The sequence below is a fragment of the Balaenoptera physalus genome, assembly GCF_965194825.1.
Source record: "Balaenoptera physalus genome assembly, chromosome: 9".
NCBI classification, from domain to species: Eukaryota; Metazoa; Chordata; class Mammalia; order Artiodactyla; family Balaenopteridae; genus Balaenoptera; species Balaenoptera physalus.
Window position 1 is genome coordinate 28217141 of NC_138888.1, and position 23686 is coordinate 28240826.

Sequence of the window (23686 nt, forward strand, 5' to 3'; positions counted from 1 at the left end):
TTGTTGGTTGTTTTCAACATAGTCTGCTTCTGCTGTTGGTGAGGGTTGTACTTACCTAAAACATGAAGCCATATCTCTGTATTCAGCTGCTTTGGTCTCTGGGTGAAAGTCACCATGTAACACGAATGGAGGAGGGAGACAGAGCTGTCCCTCCCAACTCCTCAATTGGTCATCCTCAGGCTTGTCCCTCCTTCTTGTATTACTTGATTCAGCTTCTCCAGAACCAGCCTTTTCCCTGGAGAAGTCTTTTCCTATGTGCTGTGGTTTTCTCTGGTAGTTTACTAGATCTAATCCTGCCTGTTTTTTTAATCCTTGGGGAATTTCTCAACATGTTTATTTCATTACTAGTAACATTTGGTTTTGATTTCTAGCCTGATTTTCTATTAAAAATGTCTCTCATTTTAAATAATTTTGTTTGGAGAAAGAGGTACAAGTGTGTGCTTAGTCTGTCATTTGATCTAACTTGATAATATTTAATACTTAGCAGCATTTTCAGTGATACATTTGGTCTAACTGCAGAGTAATCCTAGAGCTATAAACCTTTGGTTTTTGAATGTAATTATGAAGCAAGATAAATGACCCGTGTGTGTTTTCTGTTGGGAAACATGAAATGGTTTAACCATGGCTCTTTTAGCATTTTCACAAGTTATCTATTAGATTAGAGTATGGATCATTCTGCCAAAGAGGAAACTAGCATTTGAGATTTGAGCAGTTAATTCACTTCTGAAAAGTCATTAAGAACTTTTTCCTTTGTTAACTAGTTAATTCATTTGATCTGAAGTTACTCTCAAGATTGCTAATCTAACGCTGGGAGAATAAGAAAACGCTCATCAGATGCCGTAGAATAGTGTCATGTCACAGTGCTCAAGTAAAAAGTGAAATAGTCCTCCCAGTATTACACATTGTGGAACACTTGTCATTATTTTATCTTCACATAACTAAACTGTGCTTAGCTGAAACTTTGTTATTGTGTCGTCTTCTCCTAGCTTGATGCTGTTAGAAGCAATCTTCAGAAAATCAGGGAAACTAAAAGTGACGATATAAGTGCTGCTAACACGAAGAACCCAGGGAAGAACATGCGAGTCACTAAAAACAAACCAAGAGATTCGCAGACAGCAACTGAAGATCCAGATAATGATGTTAATGTGGAGGACGACAAGCAAGAAAAGGCAAATAAAAAGGTTATAAAAACAGCACTCCAGGTGACAGCACAAGAAGTGGAGCCGGAAACTCCTGAGAAGAAGGCGGATGCAACACCCCAGAAAGCGCGGACCAAGCCACTGCCAGGTGTCACTCGTGAGAAAAGTGAGAAGGCCAAGGAAGGAGAAAATAGCTTAGATGAGGAAGAACTGATGAAAGTATACCAGCTCCAAGTAGCTGAAGAAATGGCAAAGGAGATTAAGAAGAAGATCCGAAAGAAACTCAAGGAGCAGTTGGCTTACTTTCCCTCAGAGACTTCCTTTCCTTCAGATACTTCATTGTATGATGACAAACTGAACGGTGAAAAAAGAAAAAAGAAAAAAAAGAAAGTCCCAATCCTGTCTAAATCTGAAACAAGGTATGTTACATTGATAAATATAAAATGTCCTCTTAAAAACACACTATTATTTTCAGCTTTTGAGTGATACCTGTAGTTTTTTTTTGTTTGTTTGTTTTGTTTTGTTTTGTTTGTTTTTTTATACTGCAGGTTCTTATTAGGCATCAATTTTGTACACATCAGTGTATACATGTCAATCCCAATCGCCCAATTCAGCACACCACCATCCCCACCTCACCACAGTTTTCCCCCCTTGGTGTCCATATGTCCATTCTCTACATCTGTGTCTCAACTTCTGCCCTGCAAACTGGCTCATCTGTACCATTTTTCTAGGTTCCACATACATGCATTAATATACGATATTTGTTTTTCTCTTTCTGACTTACTTCACTCTGTATGACAGTCTCTAGATCCATCCACGTCTCAACAAATGACTCAATTTCGTTCCTTTTTATGGCTGAGTAATATTCCATTGTATATATGTACCACATCTTCTTTATCCATTCGTCTGTTGAGGGGCATTTAGGTTGCTTCCATGACCTGGCTATGGTAAATAGTGCTGCAATGAACATTCGGGTGCATGTGTCTTTTTGAATTACAGTTTTCTCTGGGTATATGCCCAGTAGTGGGATTGCTGGGTCATATGGTAGTTCTATTTTTAGTTCTTTACGGAACCTCCATACTGTTCTCCATACTGGCTGTATCAATTTACATTCCCACCAACAGTGCAAGAGGTTTCCCTTTTCTCCACACCCTCTCCAGCATTTGTTGTTTGTAGATTTTCTGATGATGCCCATTCTAACAGGAGTGAGGTGATACCTCATTGTAGTTTTGATTTGCATTTCTCTAATAATTAGTGATGTTGAGCATCTTTTCATGTGCTTCATGGCCGTCTGTATGTCTTCTATGGAGAAATGTCTATTTAGGTCTTCTGCCCATTTTTGGATTGGGGTGTTTGTTTCTTTGATATTGAGCTGAATGAGCTGTTTATATATTTTCGAGATTAATCCTTTGTCCGTTGATTCATTTGCAAATATTTTCTCCCATTCTGAGGGTTGTCTTTTCGTCTTGTTTATGGTCTCCTTTGCTGTGCAAAAGCTTTGAAGTTTCATTAGGTCCCACTTGTTTATTTTTGTTTTTATTTCCATTACTCTAGGAGGTGGATCAAAAAAGATCTTGCTGTGATTTATGTCAAAGAGTGTTCTTCCTATGTTTTCCTCTAAGAGTTTTAGAGTGTCCAGTCTTATATTTAGGTCTCTAATCCATTTTGAGTTTATTTTTGTGTATGGTGTTAGGGAGTATTCTAATTTCATTCTTTTACATGTAGCTGTCCAGTTTTCCCAGCACCACTTATTGAAGAGACTGTCTTTTCTCCATTGTATATCTTTGCCTCCTTTGTCATAGATTAGTTGACCATAGGTGCGTGGGTTAATCTCTGGGCTTTCTATCTTGTTCCATTGATCTATGTTTCTGTTTTTGTGCCAGTACCATATTGTCTTGATTACTGTAGCTTTGTAGTATAGTCTGAAGTCAGGGAGTGTGATTCCTCCAGCTCCATTTTTTTGCCTCAAGACTGCTTTGGCTATTCGGGGTCTTTTGTGTCTCCATACAAATTTTAAGATGATTTGTTCTAGCTCCATAAAAAATGCCATTGGTAATTTGATAGGGATTGCATTGAATCTGTAGATTGCCTTGGGTAGTATACTCATTTTCACAATGTTGATTCTTCCAATCCAAGAACATGGTATATCTCTCCATCTGTTGGTATCATCTTTAATTTCTTTCATCAGTGTCTTATAGTTTTCTGCATACAGGTCTTTTGTCTCCCTAGGTAGGTTTATTCCTAGGTATTTTATTCTTTTTGTTGCAATGGTAAATGGGAGTGTTTCCATGATTTCTCTTTCAGATTTTTCATCATTAGTGTATAGGAATGCAAGAGATTTCTGTGCATTAATTTTGTATCCTGCAACTTTACCATATTCATTAATTAGCTCTAGCAGTTTTCTGGTGGCAGTTTTAGGATTCTCTATGTATAGTATCATGTCATCTGCAAACAGTGACAGTTTTACTTCCTCTTTTCCAATTTGTATTCCTTTTATTTCTTTTTCTTCTCTGATTGCCGTGGCTAGGACTTCCAGAACTATGTTGAATAATAGTGGTGAGAGTGGACATCCTTGTCTCGTTCCTGATCTTAGAGGAAATGCTTTCAGTTTTTCACCATTGAGAATGATGTTTGCTGTGGGTTTGTCATATATGGCCTTTATTATGTTGAGGTAGGTTCCCTCTATGCCCACTTTCTGGAGAGTTTTTATCAGAAATGGGTGCTGAATTTTGTCAAAAGCTTTTTCTGCATCTATTGAGATGATCATATGGTTTTTATTCTTCAATTTGTTAATATGGTGTATCACATTGATTGATTTGCGTATATTGAAGAATCCTTGCATCCCTGGGATAAATCCCACTTGATCGTGGTGTATGATCCTTTTGATGTGTTGTTGGATTCTGTTTGCTAGTATTTTGTTGAGGATTTTTGCATCTATATTCATCAGTGATATTGGTCTGTAATTTTCTTTTTTTGTAGTGTCTTTGTCTGGTTTTGGTATCAGGGTGATGGTGGCCTCATAGAATGAGTTTGGGAGTGTTCCTTCCTCTGCAATTTTTTGGAAGAGTTTGAGAAGGATGGGTGTTAGCTCTTCTCTAAATGTTTGATAGAATTCACCTGTGAAGCCATCTGGTCCTGGACTTTTGTTTGTTGGAAGATTTTTAATCACAGTTTCAATTTCATTACTTGTGATTGGTCTGTTCATATTTTCTGTTTCTTCCTGATTCAGTCTTGGAAGGTTATACCTTTCTAAGAATTTGTCCATTTCTTCCAGGTTGTCCATTTTATTGGCATAAAGTTGCTTATAGTAGACTCTTAGGATGTTTTGTATTTCTGCAGTGTCTGTTGTAACTTCTCCTTTTTCATTTCTGATTTTATTGATTTGAGTCCTCTCCCTCTTTTTCTTGATGAGTCTGGCTAATGGCTTATCAATTTTGTTTATCTTCTCAAAGAATCAACTTTTAGTTTTATTGATCTTTGCTATTGTTTTCTTTGTTTCTATTTCATTTATTTCTGCTCTGATCTTTATGATTTCTTTCCTTCTGCTAACTTTGGGTTTTGTTTGTTCTTCTTTCTCTAGTTTCTTTAGGTGTAAGGTTAGATTGTTTACTTGAGATTTTTCTTGTTTCTTTAGGTAGGCTTGTATAGCTATAAACTTCCCTCTTAGAACCGCTTTTGCTGCATCCCATAGGTTTTGGGTCGTCGTGTTTTCATTGTCATTTGTCTCTAGGTATTTTTTTATTTTCTCTTTGATTTCTTCAGTGATCTCTTGGTTATTTAGTAACGTATTGTTTAGCCTCCATGTGTTTGTCTTTTTTACGTTTTTTTCCCTGTAATTCATTTCTAATCTCATAGCGTTGTGGTCAGAAAAGATGCTTGGTATGATTTCAATTTTCTTAAATTTACTGAGGCTTGATTTGTGACCCAAGATGTGATCTATCCTGGAGAATGTTCCGTGTGCACTTGAGAAGAACGTGTAATCTGCTGTTTTTGGATGGAATGTCCTATATATATCAATTAAATCTATCTGGTCTATTGTGTCATTTAAAGCTTCTGTTTCCTTATTTATTTTCATTTTGGATGATCTGTCCATTGGTGTAAGTGAAGTGTTAAAGTCCCCCACTATTATTGTGTTACTGTCGATTTCCTCTTTTATAGCTGTTAGCAGTTGCCTTATGTATTGAGGTGAACCTATGTTGGGTGCATATATATTTATAATTGTTATATCTTCTTCTTGGATTGATCCCTGGATCATTATGTAGTGTCCTACCTTGTCTCTTGTAACACTCTTTATTTTAAAGTCTATTTTATCTGATATGAGTATAGCTACTCCAGCTTTCTTTTGATTTCCATTTGCATGGAATATCTTTTTCCATCCCCTAACTTTCAGTCTGTATGTGTCCCTAGGTCTGAAGTGGGTCTCTTGTAGACAGCATATATATGGGTCTTGTTTTTGTATCCATTCAGCCAGTCTATGTCTTTTGGTTGGGGCGTTTAATCCATTCACGTTTAAGGTAATTATCGATATGTATGTTCCTATGACCATTTTCTTAATTGTTTTGGGTTTGTTTTTGTAGGTCCTTTTCTTCTCTTGTGTTTCCCACTTAGAGAAGTTCCTTTAGCATTTGTTGTAGAGCTGGTTTGGTGGTGCTGAATTCTCTTAGCTTTTGCTTGTGTGTAAAGCTTTTGATTTCTCCATCAAATCTAAATGAGATCCTTGCCGGGTAGAGTAATCTTGGTTGTAGGTTCTTCCCTTTCATCACTTTAAGTATATCATGCCACTCCCTTCTGGCTTGCAGAGTTTCTGCTGAGAAATCAGCTGTTAACCTTATGGGAGTTCCCTTGTATGTTATTTGTCATTTTTCCCTTGCTGCTTTCAATAATTTTTCTTTGTCTTTAATTTTTGCCACTTTGATTACTATGTGTCTCGGCGTGTTTCTCCTTGGGTTTATTCTGTATGGGACTCTCTGCGCTTCCTGGACTTGGGTGGCTATTTCCTTTCCCATGTTAGGGAAGTTTTCGACTATAATCTCTTCAAATATTTTCTCTGGTCCTTTCTCTCTCTCTTCTCCTTCTGGGACCCCTATAATGCGAATGTTGTTGCGTTTAATGTTGTCCCAGAGGTCTCTTAGGCTGTCTTCATTTCTTTTCATTCTTTTTTCTTTAGTCTGTTCCGCAGCAGTGAATTCCACCATTCTGTCTTCCAGGTCACTTATCCGTTCTTCTGCCTCAGTTATTCTGCTATTGGTTCCTTCTAGTGTAGTTTTCATTTCAGTTATTGTATTGGTCATCTCTGTTTGTTTGTTCTTTAATTCTTCTAGGTCTTTGTTAATCATTTCTTGCATCTTCTCAATCTTTGCCTCCATTCTTATTCCGAGGTCCTGGATCATCTTCACTATCATTATTCTGAATTCTTTCTCTGGAAGGTTGCCTATCTCCACTTCATTTAGTTGTTTTTCTGGGGTTTTTTCTTGTTCCTTCATCTGATACATAGCCCTCTGCCTTTTCATCTTCTCTATCTTTCTGTAACTGTGGTTTTTGGTCCACAGGCTGCAGGATTGTAGTTTTTCTTGCTTCTGTTGTCTGCCCTCTGGTGGTTGAGGCTATCTAAGAGGCTTGATGGGAGGCTCTGGTGGTGGTCTAAGGTAATAGAATACAAAAGGTTCTTCCCTATTACATTTTCACAAAGAAAATGGTTAGTCCTCCTTTTGGACACATAGCCAGTACAATACTAACAGCTAAACTTTATGTGGCCCCTTCCTGTGTGCTTAATGCTTTACAAGGAATACATGCTTTTTCCCTTATAACAACCTTATAAGGAATAGTAATATTATCATCCTGTTTTGCAGGTGAGGAAACTGAAGGGTTTAAGTCACAGAGCCAGTAAGAAGCTGAGCCAGAACCTTGGCAGTTTTGCCTTAAGAGACTTTACCCTAACTGTTCACATCTGCTTATTAAATAATTGAAACCTAAGTAGCCCCTTTATTGAGCTACAAATACCTGTTTGAATATATGAAAATAACATTTTCCCCTTATTTTACAAATAACATTTACTCATTGTAGAACACACAGACACAGAGAGGAAAACAAAAGTAATCCAACCATACAAAGATAATCACTATTAGCAATTTTGTATTCCTTTAGTCTTTTTTTATATACAATGCTTATACATACATGCTTACATATACAATGTGAGCATCTGTGAGTATATTCATATTTGTATGTCTCTCCTTGGGGAAAACAAGACAAAAAAAATCTTTTAACTACTGTGATTAAATTTGTTTTTCATAATCTACATCTGGATAAACAACTTGAGGTGGGAACAGTCTGTATTTGACTATTCTCTGACATTCAGGGTCAGTTTCCCTTAATGTCCTCATCTAAAAATAGTTCCCCTCTTATCAAAAGCTAGACAACTAGTTGTAGCAAAGAGAGGGCAAATAGAGTTGCTAACAGGGACACGTTAGTATATGAATTAGCTATCGGTTGCTGCATTAAAAAGTTACCCCAGAATTTAACAGCTCAAAACAACAAACATATATTGTCTCACGGTTTCTGTGGCTCAGGAATCTGCGCATGGCTTAGCTGGGTGCCTCTGACTCAGGTTCTCTCACAGGCGGCAGTCAGGATGTCAGCTGGGGTTGCAGTCATCTTAAGGCTTGGCTGGGGGAAGACCTGCCAAATGATGCAGCTATTGGAAGACTTGGATGATCCACTGCTAACCTCACTCATATGGCCATTAGCAGGTCTCAGGTCCTGACTGGCTTTTGACCAGAGACATCAGGTCCTTGCCACATGGACCTTTTCATGTGGGCTACTCACAACAGGGCCACTTGCTTCCCCCAAGCAAGGGCTCTGAGAGGGAAAAAGCAAGACCAAAGTCACAGTCTTTTCGGAACCTAATCTTAGAAGTAGCACCAATTACTGTTCCTATATTCTGTCTATTAGAAGTAAGTCGCTAGGTCCAGCCCACAATCAAGGAAGGGGATTACACAAAGATATGAATATCAAGAGGCAGGGATCATTGGGGACCATCTTAAAGGCTGCTTACTACAGTATACCATAAATCCTATTTCTTCTCATAACTACCATATCTGTTATGAAGTGTAAGTCATACTCAGTAAGATCAGTTCATGAGTTTTAAATAAGACCATGCTTTACATGACAACAGCATACAAAGGGTAATTGTTCTCTTTAAATAATAGTATTTGGTGATGTGATAAAATAACATGACTTTCTGGAATGACTAGTTTGAAACATTTCTTTACTCTTTTTATTTCTCAACCTCTTTTGTTGAAATGTGACTAAATATATTGGAAGTCAATTTTTGATTATTAAATGCAGATTTCTTTTTTACTTGATAAATCACAAACTTTAATAGGCTGGTTTCTCTTTACAACTCAGTATGCTTCTAGGCTGCCACCCCTTGCCATTTAGTAGTTAATGTGATGCATATTTTAATTTTAATAATAGCCTTCTGAAAATGTAGTGACACACCAGACATTGGAAACACAAGAAATTAATTTTTACATAGAAATCAAAAGTTGACTATCTGAAGCCTCTTGAAAACAGAACAAACAAAATTAGAACACGTTTTTGCTTTTAAATAAAGTAATTTAGAAATTTGTTCATTATTTATTTACTTGGCAGTAGAGTGGGGATGATTTGACAATCCTATGTAAAAACAGATCCATCGGTCATAAAATACAATTTCACTTTTCCCTGGAGTTTAGAGATGAGTTTAATGTGGCTCATGGGGCATAGAATGTATCACCAAGCATAACTTAGTACACATAATACCTAGTTTGGCAGCCAACCATTTTAGTGTGTAAGAAAATATATGTATCTCCCAGCAGGAAATAATATTGATTTTAGGATTATCTTTGCCTCTATTCACCGTTTACTTTGCTGCACAGTAATAATAATAATGGTACATTTCCAATGGCTTGAACTTGGATTATATTTGCAGTACATTGATCATCTCTGATGACCCAGCTGAAGGTGAACAAAAGAAGGAATCTCCAGTTAGAGCAGTTACTTCAGATTCTCATCAAGATGATGAAATAAGCTCAAAGGAACAAAATGTAGAAGACAATGTGCAAGATGACGCAAAATCCAAACCAAAAAAAAAGAAGAAGGCTAAAACAGGTTTGTTATCCAAATTAAATGAAAAATGTGTGCCTTGGTAGGAATAACTTGATTCTAGGACTGTTAGTCCTTAAAACTAAAGAAAATCTAGTTCCAAAGGATATAATTGAAAAAAATCCAATATAGAATATTTGGTACTTATTCTTGGATTCATCCAGATTATAACATTCATTTATTTATAACTGTGGACCTCTGTGATGAGTTAGTCTTACTTGAGTCGTCTCTAATTAACGACTTGATTCACCTCTAGAATGACATTAACTTTGTCGTTGCTATTGTGGCATAGAAGATTTCTTCTTTATGTTATTGCCCCTAAATAATTAAGACTCATAGCACTGAAAGCTATAAATGGTCAACAGCCAATAAACATTTCATATGTTAAAGCTGCATCCCTCTGTCAAACATGGTATCTTCACAATTTCTCCTAATTCAGCTTCTCTCCTTCCTGCCCACTTTTCATTTTACCTCTTGCTTTCTACCTTCCTCTTTACTCACTTCATTTGTCTTATTTTTCTTTACTTATTCTTGCCTTTTTTCTGCTTGTTACATTTCTTTTTTTTTTTTTTTTCTTTTCAATTCCCATTTAACTGGCCAAAAATTGGGACTAAAATAGGCAATTTTAGACTTTATGGTACTTATTCATTGGATGATGCAATTTATGGTGTTTTGCAGTTCCATAATTAATTTTTTAAAAAGTAAAATGTACATGTTACAAGTATACTACTTAGTGAATTTTCACAAACTGAACGTGTCTGTAAAGTCATCATTCAAATCAAGAGCCAGAGCATCATGAGCACCCAGAAGCCCCCACAAGTTCCCTTCCTGTTCATTATCCTACAGGAGTCTTTTCATCGAACACATAGTCAATTTTTCCTGTTTTCTGCTTTAATATAAATAGAATAATAAATACTATGCTCTTTGTATCTGGCTTTTTTTGCTCAAAATTATTTTTGTGAGATTTATACTGTTGTTGCATGCACTTGAGCTTATGCATCATCAGTCCTGTTTTTGTACTGTATAGACACCCGTTGTGTGAATATACCACAATTAATTACCTATTCTTTTGATGGACGTTTGAGGTGTTTCTAGTATTAAGGGATTATAAATAAAGCTATAATGAACATTCTGGTCACATCTTTTGGTGAGCATGTGTATACATTTTTCTTGGGCACATTCTTGGCATTCTTGCTATGCCATAGAGTATGTATATTTTTCACTTTAACAGGTACTTCTCCCTTTCCAAACTTGGGTTACCAATTGATACTAGCAGTATTTGAGAGCTTCCATTACTCTACATCTTCACCAATATTTATATTGTCAGTGTTTTAAAATTTTAGTCATTCTTAGGAGTGTTTAGTGATTATTCCCTTTTGACTTTGATTTGATTTCCATGGTAACTAGTGAAGTTGAGCATCTTATTCATGTTAATTGACTACTTGGATTCCTTCATTGTAAATTTGTTCACATCTTCTGTGTATTTTTTTAAGAAATGGAATTGTCTGCCTTTTTCTAATTAATTTGTAAGAATATTTTATATAACTAGGTAGCAGTCTTTTCTCAGTTATAAATACATATATATATTGCAAATATCTTCTCACTCTGGGTTTTATAATTTTTCTCCTACTGGTATCTTTTGAAAAACAGAATTTAAAAATTTTATATAGCCCAACGTATCCGTTTTTCCCTTCGATGTTAAGTGCTTTCTGTGATTTAAGAGATCTTTCCCAAGTCCTGAAGATGTTTCTCTGTATATTATTTTCTAAAAGTTTTTTTGTTTCACTTTTCACATTTAGATTTCCAGTTTATCAGGTATTGATTTTTAATAGTGGTAGTGGTCCAGACCCATTTTTTTCTCGTATGAATATATAATTGACCTAGTACCATTTACTGAAGAGAGCTTTTCCTCTGCATTTCAGTGTCACTTTTATCATAAATAACATGACTGTGTAAGTGGGTCAGTTTCACTAGTCTCGATCCTTAGATGGTTTGCACCAACACCACCACCATGTCTTAGTTCTATAGCTTTATAATAGGTCTTTCTGTTAATAATGATAGTGTTATTGCTTCTTTTTTAGTTCTTATGTCTTACTCCTTATTCTTACCTTGATACACTGGCTAGGTATTTGATTACAGTGTTAAATACAAGTGGCAATAACAAGTATCCTTCTCTAGCTCTCAGCCTTGGGGAAAGCTTCCATAATTTCACCATTGACTGTGATGTTTGCTATAGGTTTTTTTGTAAATACCTCTTATTGGATTAATTACCGGCTATTCCTAATTGGCTAATAGTTTTTTTATTATTATTATTATAACTAGATACTGAATTTTATCAGGTGCTTTTTCTGCATCTATCAACGTAATCATATTAATTTTCACCCTTTTTTCTATTAATGTGGTTAATCGTTATTTGATTATTAAGCCATCTTTATGTTTCTGGCAGAGGTGGGGGGCACCCACTTTGTTGTGATGTATTAGCTCTCTTTTTAAAAATCTATTACTGGATTTGATTTGCTGATACTTTGTTAAGGATTTTTGTAACTGTAGTCATGAGAGAGATTGGTTTGTACTACTCTGTCTTAAAATACACTGAGTTTTTAATATCAAGGTTTTGGTGGTCTCAAAAAGAATTCGGAAATACTTCCCTTTTTAATTCTCTGTAAGTATTTGTATAAATTGGTGTTAACGTCTTCCTTAAATGTTTGAAGAATTTACTAATAAAGCCTCTTAGGCCAAGGTTTTCTTTGTGGAAAGAATTTTAAATCAGATTTAGTTTCTTTCATAAATATCAGACTCTTCATATTTTCCATTTCTTCTATCAGCTTTGATAGACTGTATTTTTTGAGGAATTTTTCCATTTAATATGGATTTTCAAATTTTGTATGTCTATAGTATCTGAAAGGGTACCCCTTGATATTGGTAATTAGATTCCCTCTATTTCTTCATTAGTCTCAGGATTTTCAATTTATAAATATTTTTAAAGGACCAACCTCTAGCTTTTATTTCTATCTATTATACATTTGCGTATAATTTTGGTGATTTCTTCTATCTATATTATTTCCTTTTTTCTACTTTCTTTGGGTTTGAGTTGATGTTGATTTCTAGCTTTACAAGTGGATTTTTTAAGATTTCAGTCTTCCTTTATATGCATCTAACACATTAAGTTACCATCTAAGCACTACTTTATCTGCATCCCACAAATTTTTGATATGTTCTATATTCATTATCATTCCATAAAAATATTTCCTAATTTCCATTTAAATTTCTCCTTTGATCATTCATTATTTAGAAGCATATTGTTTAGTTTCAGGCAGCAGGTGATTTTCTAGTTATCTTTTTTTGTTTTTTTTGGTTTTTATCTTCCATTGTTGTCAAAGAACATATTGTGAATGATTTCAATATTTTGAATTTATCACGGCTTTCTTTATGACCACCTTATGATCGATTTGGTAAATATGCCATGTGCACTTGAAAAGAACATGAATTCTGATGCCATTGGGTGTGGTGGTGTCCTATGTATATCAGATCAAGTTTAGTGTGTTCTCATCTTACTGATTTTTTTTTGTCTGCTTATTGTATTAGCTATTGAGACGAGTATTAAAATTCCCACTATTACTTTGCATTTCTGTTTTTATTACTGTCATTGTTTTCTTTATATATTTTGGAGCTATGTTATTGAATATATATACATGCTTAGGATTGTTATATCTTACTGTCAAATTGACACTTTATTATTGTCTTAGTTCATTCAGGCTGCTATAACAAAATACCATGACTGAATGGCTTAAACTATAAACATTTATTATTCATGGTTCTGGAGGCTGTGAAATCCAAGATCAAGGTGCCTGCAGATTCAATGTGGAAGGGGCAAGAGAGCTCTCTGGCTTCTTTTTTTTAAGGACACTAATCCCATTCATGAAGGCTCTACTCTCATGACCTAATCACCTTCTGAAGGCCCAACCTCTTAATACTATTGCATTGAAGGTTAGGATTTCAACATATGAATTTTGGGGAATCACAGGCATTCAGTCTATAGCAATCATTATGCGGTGTCCTTCTTTATCTCTGGTAACCATTCTCCCTTAAAGTCTACTTATGGTTTGAGTTTGCATAGTACATTTTTCCCCTTCCTCATTTATCCAGCATCATCCACAGTGTACCCCTAGGTGGTGCCAACCTGGTTGAGAAAGGACAGCCTTCAAACCTGTGCTTGGTTCATGGTCTCCAGGTCTAGGAAGGGCTTGCCAGTACTTCATTCCTCTACTAGCCCCTAGGCTCCCTGTGTGTGCCTGCTTTGCACCTCCTTTGTTTGGGCCACAGTATGTCTGTATTCCTTTCCTTTTTGCCTTCACCTCTTTTCCTCTCCTACTCCAGCACATGTGGGGTCTCAGCCCCCAGGCTGTGAACTCCTTGGGGACAGGTGCCCAATAAATGTGACATGCTCTTGTGCCTCCCCCAATATCCTCTTGTTTGCGACCTTTCTGTGTCCTTATATTTATCACCTCACTGTTAGTTTTTCCATATGACCTAAGTGTTTTATGTTCTTTATTCTCCTTGCCTTCTTTTGAATTATTCAGGTTACTTTAAAAATTTTGTTGCCTCTATTAACTTATTAATTACACATTTTTCTACTATCTTTTAGCTGATACCCTGAAGAACATTAAGTTTATTCTTGACTTATTATAGTCTAATACAAACTAACTCCCTAACAAAATACACTTCCCCAACACTGCTGAAACATAAGAATAGTTTGACTCCATTTGGGTTTTGTCAGGTGCTTTCTTTCTCTGCATCTATCCCCCCTCCTGCCTTCTAGGTTCTTATCCTGTATTTTAGGCCTACATATATTTTAAACTTCACAGATGTTACAGTTACCATTTTGTACAGTTGATATTAACTTATATTCACCCCAAAATTTACTTTTTCCTTTATTTCCATTTTTCATCTGCTTGAAGAATTCGGTTTATTCTCTCTCTTAGTGCAGGCCTGCTAATTCACTCAGATTTTGCTGTGTTAAAATGCCTTTACTTTACCTTCATTTTTGAAGCATATTTACTAATATATAATTTTAGGTTACAGGAAATCATACAGTTGTCTTCTGGCTCCCATCATTTTTGTTCCCAACTGCAGTCTTATTTCTGTCCCTTTGAGGGGACTGTTGTCTTTTTTTCCCCTCTGGCTGCTCTTTAGATTTTGTCTTTGGTTTCAGCGATTTATCATGCTATGCCTAAATATAGCTTTGTTGGAATTCACCCTGCTTAGAGTTTACTGATTGATATCATTTATCAGTTGTGGAAAATTTTTAGTCATTATTCCTTTAAATATGGCTTCTTCATCATCCTCTCCTGTTTTTCTAGATTATAATTTCACAAACTCTTTTGAGTTTGTCCACATGTTTCTTATGGTTTTTTCCCCCATATTCTTTTGTTTTTTTTTCCATTATGCTTTGGTTTGGATATTTATATTGATTTTTCTTCTAGTTCACTAATAATGTCTTCCTTTGTGTCCAGTATGCTTTTAGACACATCCATTGAATTCTTAATTTCAGACATTATATTTTTCAGTTCCACAATGCTTGTTATTTTTATGAGTTTCAATTCTCTGTAGAAAGTCTCTATTTTTAAAAATAATTTTGTCCGTCTTTCCTGTGCTAACTCCAGGCTGAATCATCTGTGGATCTGCTTCTGTTTTCTGTGTTTTCTCTTGGTTATTGGTCATACAGTCTTGCCTCTTTTATGTCTAGTAACTTTTTTATTGTATGCTGGACATAGTGTATAGAATCCCAGAGGCTGCAGATGATTTTATCTTCCACTGGAGAGGGTTTCCTCTTTCCACTTTTAGGCAGACAGGGTGGGCAACTGATTTCAACTCATCTGAGCTAAGTCAGATCTGGGTTGCAGTTTTGGTAAGACTCTATCTCTGATTTGCCCCGTTCCTAGGATGTGCCCTTCCAGGTGTTTCAAATTGAGAGCCTGGCAGATATTTGTCTTGTCTACCCTAAAAGGCTTTGGGAGATTCAGTTTTGCCTTTCAGAGGTTTCAGCTTAGTCCTTTAGCCTTCTGCCCCATGCAACTTCAAATTTTGGCAAATGTCTTGAGGGAGAGACTGGCCATGTGTTTGAGGCCCCTCAAGTCTCCAATTTTGTCACTCCAGCCCTGCGTGAACGCCAAAATCTCTGCTGGTTTCTCTGTCCCCCAGTAGGGGCCTTCTGCCAGGGGGCACGCCTGGATTCTCAACCTCTAGATGCGCCCAGAATTGGTAAGTGACCCCAGGTGAAAAGTGGCTGTAGGCATAAAATGGCCATGCCCTCCAGGGCTTCCTCCTTGCCTGTTTTGTTTCAGGCCCCTCTCTCTGGTGGGTCATTGTTTCCTAGTACCCCAAGACTGGGAGATTTTACTACCTCTTTAGCCTCTCACATTGGCCTTGTGTTTGAGGCTGATTTTATCACTTAACCCCATGCAACCACTAAAAATTTTGCTGGTTACTCTTTCTCCCAGTAGTGACCTTCTGCTTGGGTCCTCTGCTCATATGCTAATCAGCAAATGCCCCCAGACACTGAAACAGTTGCCAGTCCATCAGCTTACCCCTGATTGATTCTCCATCTCTGGAATTTTAGTCCATCTGCTATACATTGTTTCTGTACTTTTCTGATGCCTTTAAAAATAAGGTTTTCATAATTTATTTGGCTTTTTCAAGTTGTTGTTACCAGAAACATTGACCTGCAAATCCTACTGCATCCTACCCAGAAGCAGATATTTGAGTGATACATATTCCACTTAGAAAATTTCTAAATGAAATTACTTTTTTGTCTTTGGCTCTCATTTTTTTCTTTCTGTGTTGTTAGTCCTTGTTAGGGAAAAAAGGAAAGATACCTCACCCTATTTTAGTGCATTAGTAAATGCAATATTTACTCTCAGAGTGTAGTCTGCTATTATCTGGTTTTTCTTTCTTTTTCCTTGAAGTGCCTTTATTAACAAAGACAATCATGGATCACTAGGATTAGATAATCTGTAAATTCAATGTTTATTGTTGAGTATATTGTTATGGGAACAATTAATTATAACATTGATTTTCTTCCATGCGTGTAGTTTCAGATGATAATGAAGACACTGATGGTGACGGTGTTCATGAAATAACAAGCCGAGATAGTCCAGTTTATCCCAAATGTTTGCTTGATGATGACCTTGTCCTGGGAGTTTACATTCACCGAACTGATCGACTTAAGTCAGATTTTATGATTTCTCACCCGATGGTAAAAATTCATGTGGTTGATGAGAATACTGGTCAATATGTCAAGAAAGATGATAGGTAATTTTTTTAATTGCACAGCCAACCCTTGAAATTGAAACTGTCTACCGCAGAAGTCTCTTGTCTGCCATTGACAGTCAATGGGAATAGAGCTATAGATTTGTATTAGACAATGGTATACTAATTGTAGGTGTTCATCAACCATTGATATTGATCAGTATGTTTTATAGAAGAAATGGAGAACATGTGTTAATTGAGTAATTAATTTTAAGTGAAGGGGAGTTGAGAGAGTTTCTCCCAAGCTTAACTTTCATTGTATGGCATTTAACTTGCATTGTAAATCATCTTATGTGGCACTGCTTTAATTGTCTCTAACCTCATTTTTTTCTTTTGGAGTTAATATGTTATCTGTGCCTCAGATGAGACAAATGTCTTGAATTTAATTTTTCCTAATATTAATTCTATAGCTAATACGTGTTTGAAGGCCCAAATAGAAAGTATAATATTGATAAAATAAATGACAGTACTAGAATTCAAAAAAATTATTTGCTTGGAAAAATGGCAGGCCTGGGAAACTTGAAAATTGTCAGAAAGGTTATTCACTTATTCATTTGTCTTGGAGCATACAAAGAAAATATGACACACCTCAAAGTACTTATAATCCTGTTGTGATAATTTTGTAATTTAAATCTAATGTACTAATTTATCACAAACTCATTTAAGATTCTGAAGGTGTTACTTAATTCCAGCTTTGTATGCCAAAGGTGTAATCACACCTCTCACTTTACGTGTAAATAATAAAATAATTCTATGAAACTGACTGATGGTATGTAAATACAAGATGAAACTAAGATACTACTTTTACATCACATAAAATTTGTAGTTTTCTAGATAGATAAAATTTTTTTCCTTATGTATCATGGCTATTTATTATTTTTGGTCACCTCACCTTGAACACTCTATTTTTATTTTTTTTCTTGCCTTAAAATTGTAAAGAACTGTGTTAATGGAAGTATCTTTTTTGAACAGTGAACGGCCTGTTTCATCTTACTATGAAAAAGAGAATGTGGATTATATTCTTCCTATTATGACCCAGCCATATGACTTTAAACAGTTAAAATCAAGACTTCCGGAGTGGGAAGAACAAATTATATTTAATGAAAACTTTCCCTATTTGCTTCGAGATTTTGATGAGAGTCCTAAAGTCATCCTGTTCTTTGAGGTATGAATTGAATAGAGCAATTTAAACTAAATTTTAGTTAATATTTTAATAGCACAAATATAAGCTATTATTTTAGTAGATCAATAATACAACAAAGTAGTGTGAGAATTTGACCTCTAGGAATAATGTATTTGTAATATGCTATGGAGATACAAGCAATCGTGTCTTTGCTGAGCCTTTACTAGTACAAGTAGTTAGCCATTTGATTCACTCTGTATTATTTAATCCTTACAACAATGCCATGACTGTTCACTGAAGTGATGAATCTAATCTATGTCTAAGCAGTCTTCCATTTTTAACCCTTTTCACAAAGAGTAAATTCATTTAACTGTATCAGACTTCCTAAGATTTTGTATACTACTAGGAGAAATAAAGAAGAAAATACACAGATCACTTGACTAATACAATGTATTATATAACCAAAATGAAGAAGAACTTCTTAGATGTCAAGGGTTAGTGGAGGGTCATAGCAGTCAGGGAAAGCTTTATGGAGTAGAGCGCCTGTGAGCTGACTTTTTTTAAAGAATAAAATTTATCTAAACTAAAAAAACCCAAAACCAGTTCACCTATTTCTCTTAACCCCCACCCCCTACCCCTAGCAACCATCAATCTGTTCTTGTATCTATGATCTTGGTTAGTTTGTTTGTTTAGATTCCACATATTAGAGAGATCATACAGTATTTGTCTTTCTCTGACGTATTTTACTTAGCATAATGCCCTTGGGATCCATCCATGTTGTCACAAATGGCAAAATTTCATTATTTTTTATGGCTTAATAATATTCCATTTTGTGTATATGTGTGTGTGTGTGTATACCACAATTTCTTTATGCATTCATTCATCAGTGGACACGTAAGTTGTTTCCACATCTGTATTGTAAATAATGCTGCAATGAACAATTTTGCATTAGGGTTTTTGTGGGTTTTTTGGATAAATGCCTAGAAGTGAAATTGCTGGATCATATGGTAGTGCTATTTTTGATTTTTTGAGGAACCTCCATATTGTTTTCCACAGTGGCCTCACCAGTTTACATTCCTACCAGCAGTGCACGAGGGTTCTCTTTTCTCCACATCCTTGCCAACACTTGTTCTAATCTTTTTGATGATAGCCATTCTAACAGGAGTGAGGTGACATCCCATTGTGGTTTTGACTTGCATCTTTCTGATGATGTTTGATGTAGAGCATCTTTTCACATACCTGTTGGCTGGATGTCTTCTTTAGAAAAATGTCTCTTCATATCTTCTGCCTACTTTTTAATCCGATTATTTTTTTACTATTGAGTTGTAAGAGTTTTTTACATAGTTTGGATATTAGCTGACTTATTATTTCTAATTTTTTACTGCAAAGGAAATGAAGGCTCAAAGTATAAAGTGATTATCCCAGAGTTACTCCAGTTTTAGGTGCAGGTAATTAGTATTTAAAGATAATTTGAACCTAAAATACCACATTTCTTTTCCCTACTTCATGTTATCTCTCCATAAGCAAAGGAAAGGAGAGAAAGCCTCTCCTCCAGTTTAAGCAAGATGGGGAATTTTAGCATGGGAAAAGCAAGGCATGACCAGAGCCAATAAATGATTTTGTAGAGTCACTTGTTTTTATGATCCTTAACTTTCAGATGATCTAGTGTGTTTATGGTATGAATACTCCACCATTTACAATTGTGATTACGTTGAATGATTTGTACAAAGCCATGCTTTTAAATATTTTATTTATTTATTTATTTATTTATGGCTGTGTTGGGTCTTCGTTTCTGTGTGAGGGCTTTCTCCAGTTGCGGCAAGTGGGGGCCATTCTTCATCGCGGTGCGCGGGCCTCTCACTATCGCGGCCTCTCTTGTTGCGGAGCACAGGCTCCAGACGCGCAGGCTCAGTAATTGTGGCTCACGGGCCCAGTGGCTCCGCGGCATGTGGGATCTTCCCAGACCAGGGCGCAAACCCATGTCCCCTGCATTGGCAGGCAGATTCTCAACCACTGCGCCACCAGGGAAGCCCCAAAGCCATGCTTTTAAAAAAAAATGATATAATTTGTATATAAAGGTACTGTTTCTTTGTCATAGAAATTTGTCCTTTGTTATCATAATATTCTTTTATACTCATTTTAATAATATTATGAGATTTAAGAAAGATAGGTTGTTGGATTATAAACACTTTTGGTTGATTGTTAAGGTTTGACATAAAATGTTATTGTCTACAAAACTAATTTTTGATTTCAACTTTTTAACGGTGTATTCAGGACAACTTGATAATATCTATCGGAAGTTCTTAAAGCTATTATTCCATTTTCAGGTGTTTCACCTAAGGGAAAAATGACAAATGCACAAAGATGTGTGTGTAAGGATATTTATTTAAGCACTGTTTATAATAGCAGAAATTTTAAGGAAACAGATCTCTTCAATTAGCAAGAGGTTTGGTTAAATAAATTATGGTTTTTATTAAATTTATGATATTTCTAATACAGAAGAATACTAAGCAGCCATTAACATGATGGTATACATATATATGTATTGACTCGAGCTATCCACTACATATTACATGAAAATAGTTTGCAAATAGCATTGGAACACACAAAAAGGTTTAGATACCTGTAAACTAGATGTTAATGTTGATCAGCTATGGGTCTGGATTATAAGTTTTTACTTTGTTATATATTTTTCTTATACTGTCATCATTTTTTTCACTGAGAATGTATTACATTGAAGACAAGTTTAAGTATATAAAGAAGAGGAATAAATGGAGTGCATATTATTTTTTAAGCAGTCCTCTGTAAAGATTTGTTATCTCAGCTGAGCTTTTGATAGGCACCAGTAAGTGGTAGTCTCTGACATGTACCTAGAATACATGTAGTCTCTGTGGCAGGTTGGTTGCAAATCCATGAGCTTTAATATCCAGTCAGGATAGAGATATGAAAGAAGTTCTCTTGAGAAGCCTAATGACAACATATATCCAAAGAGAAAATACCCAATTTCAGGAAGCTGATCCAAGGAAGAACCCACAGATTAAGGCCATGAGTTTTTTAAACAAACAATTCTTTGAAGTCTGTGCTCATACATTAAAAAAGGAGCAAAGCTTAAGAATTTTGTGCCTGGTGTATTTTTGCCAGGACTATATTTGAGGTGATTAATGCTTTGTCTTGAATTTTAAATAAATCTTAAAGATTTATTGATAAAAGATAAAGTAGTCAAAAAATGGACCTTACTAACTGGATGAGTTAACTCAAAAGTGAGTGAGATGAGATAAAAATGTTTTTCTTCTCTCTAAGGGAGGATTTTTAAAATTTTAATAATATATTATTAGGAAATATTAAATTTTAGATAGCCTAGTTTACTGTGAAGTAATTTTTTATGCTTATTTACAGATTCTTGATTTCTTAAGCATGGAGGAAATTAAGAACAACTCTGAAATTCGAAACCGAGAATGTGGCTTCCGGAAAATCGCCTGGGCATTTCTCAAGGTATGTTTTTCATCCATTTTAAACAATGTTTAAAATAATCTTCAAATCTGATGGACTACTTTTTTCCAAGTCAGTTTGGTTTCATATAAGGAGTTATGATAAGGAGGTAAGATTGCCATGGTAAAGAGTTATTAATTCAAGCTCAGGTGATGCTCATTCAGATTCTTACATATTTATTGAATGCTTGGTGTGTGCCAGGTACACTATTTGGCTCTAAGGATCCAGCACAGAGAAAGACACACACAGCCCTGACCTCATTTATTCAACTCAACAGGTTATTTATTATTTATGTGCCAGCCACTGTTCTAGTCAGTGAACAAAGAAGATAAACTCCTTGACCTCATGGCCTTCATATTCTAGCAAGAAAAACAGACATTAAACAATTGATTATACAACTTAGCATTTATTACAATTTTTATAAATACTCTCAAGTTGGATGGGGTAGATGATGAGAACATCCTGCGGGGTAAGGAAAAGGTCTCCTACAGAAGAGACGTTGAAACTGAGCATGAGCTGAATGGCAGTAGTGGGGAAGAGAGAGTTCTAGGTAGAGGCTACAGGCTATGCAAAGACCCTGATTGATGTTGGAAGGAGCAAGGAATACCTAGATAACCAAAAGAAGGCTACTGAGATTGGAGGACAGAGACTGAAGGGGAAATGGTGCCTGAAGAGCTTGCTGAGGTAGACAGGGCCTTGATAATACAAGGTCTTTGAGCCATTATAGCAACAGGGCACCATTACAGACTTTAAAGAGTAATGGGAAGCCATTTAAGGATTTTAAACAAAAGGATGAAATAATCTGATTTATTTGTTAGAAAGATTACTTTGCTGAGTGGAGAATGGATTAGAGAGGGTACAAATGTATGTACTGGAAATCAAGGTAGAAAATTCTTGCTGTAGTCTAGGTATAAAATGATGGTGTCTTGACTAGGATGTTTCAGCAGAGATGAAAGACGTGGATAGATTAATGTTTAAAAAGGAGGACATTTTACTTTCATAATTATTTTATTTCTGACTTTAAACGTAAATTTGAGTTTTAAAAAGTCTTGAATAATTAACCTGTTTTGTATTATCTTATAAAACTTTTCCATTTGTGCATCCATCCATTCAACAAATATTTACTATTTGAAATGTAAATGGTAAATAGTCTATGAAAATAGTCTATGAAATGCCAGGCACTCTGCTAACTATAGGGCATTCATAGATAAATTAGACATTGTTCTTGCCCTCCGGTTCAGTTTCTGTGTAAACGTATTACCTATATGATTATGTGCTATGGAGTAGATGCTGTGAAAACCCAGATGGGGCACTTAATCCATGTTGGGGGTTAGAGGCTTTAGGAGAGGTGCAGTCTGCTTGCTGAATGGCAGTCTGATAGGCTTAAGAATCACTTAGTCCATTGTACTTTCTAAAATCTCCCTTCTATAACCTGTTATACCTTTTTCTAGACCCCCTCTCATACTAAATAAAAAAGAAAAAGGCAAAAATAAACAAAAAAACTGCAAAAAAGGTCACTTTCACATAGTAAACATTGCCATCTTGTGGTCTTATTAGAAACTTTTCATTCCTTTTATGCTATGGTTTGTGCAGAACTGCAGTATTTACTGTAAACTGCACTTGGGAAACAATGTATTTCACAGCATTTTTACCTTTGTGTCATATTAATTTTTATTTATTTATCCACTTTATGCCATTGATATAAATGGCAGTCAGGAATAAAGTGTACATTATTCTATGTGCATCCTCTATTAGAACACATATCTCTTTCATTAGACTGTAAGCTTTTCAAGTCACTTGTGATTCTTTTTGGCCAATTTGTTGAACATATTTTAGTCCTTATTTTACCAGATCTCTTTGCATTTAATATATCACTCTTCAAACTCTATTTTATAATATCATCACTCTCCGCATATTAATGGCACATAGAAAGTGCTCCATGAATATCTATTGAGAAAGTGGTATGAATCAAATTAAAATGCGAATGTTTTAAAACCTATCCCATTGGTTCCAGGACTGTCCTGGGTAACTGTAAAGTTATCATAGTGGTCCAAATGAACCCCAAAGGACCTTTGTCCAGATTTAAATGAGACTTTATCCTAATTCTCAGGTAGAGGCACTTTTGATTCTTTTAGCACATATATATGACTAATCTTTTAAACTAAAAAATAATAAAGCCTTATTTATTCAAGTTCCACTTTGTATGTTTTGTAATCATAATGGCAGGATCTTGGCTGAATCTTTGTTGTTTACTCATACTAAGCAGCATACTAGTATGAACTAAATTGCCTGGTGAATATTAATATAACTTATGGAAAGTATGATTTAGAATCTGGGGAATAAATATCTTTTAAAAATGATATTATTCCCTTATGATAAACTGCAGGCAGATAGTAGTACATTTTATGAAGGGAATCTCGACTGCTTAATATTTAATGACTGAACATCTCAATTGCTCAATCTGAGACTGTTTTTTTACCCCTCT

General features: G+C 35.4%; 1 protein-coding gene across 25 annotated transcripts in view; it reads left to right on the forward strand.

Moving 5' to 3' along the window:
* The window catches only part of AHI1 (Abelson helper integration site 1), a 224297-nt gene that overhangs the window by 17743 nt on the left and 182868 nt on the right, over positions 1-23686 (forward strand). For 21 of the 25 annotated variants that reach the window (XR_014267260.1, XR_014267261.1, XR_014267262.1 and 18 more), the window contains 6 exons: positions 987-1558; positions 9109-9287; positions 15438-15542; positions 16373-16592; positions 17562-17754; positions 21109-21204. Coding sequence is in view for 16 of the 25 variants with exons in the window: in XM_082474460.1 (XP_082330586.1) it covers positions 987-1558; positions 9109-9287; positions 15438-15542; positions 16373-16592; positions 17562-17754; positions 21109-21204 (1365 nt within the window). In the remaining 9 variants the exon portion in view is untranslated. The remainder of the gene's footprint in view (positions 1-986; positions 1559-9108; positions 9288-15437; positions 15543-16372; positions 16593-17561; positions 17755-21108; positions 21205-23686) is intronic. The other 4 variants (XM_082474475.1, XM_082474462.1, XM_082474468.1 and 1 more) reach the window with 2 other exon arrangements.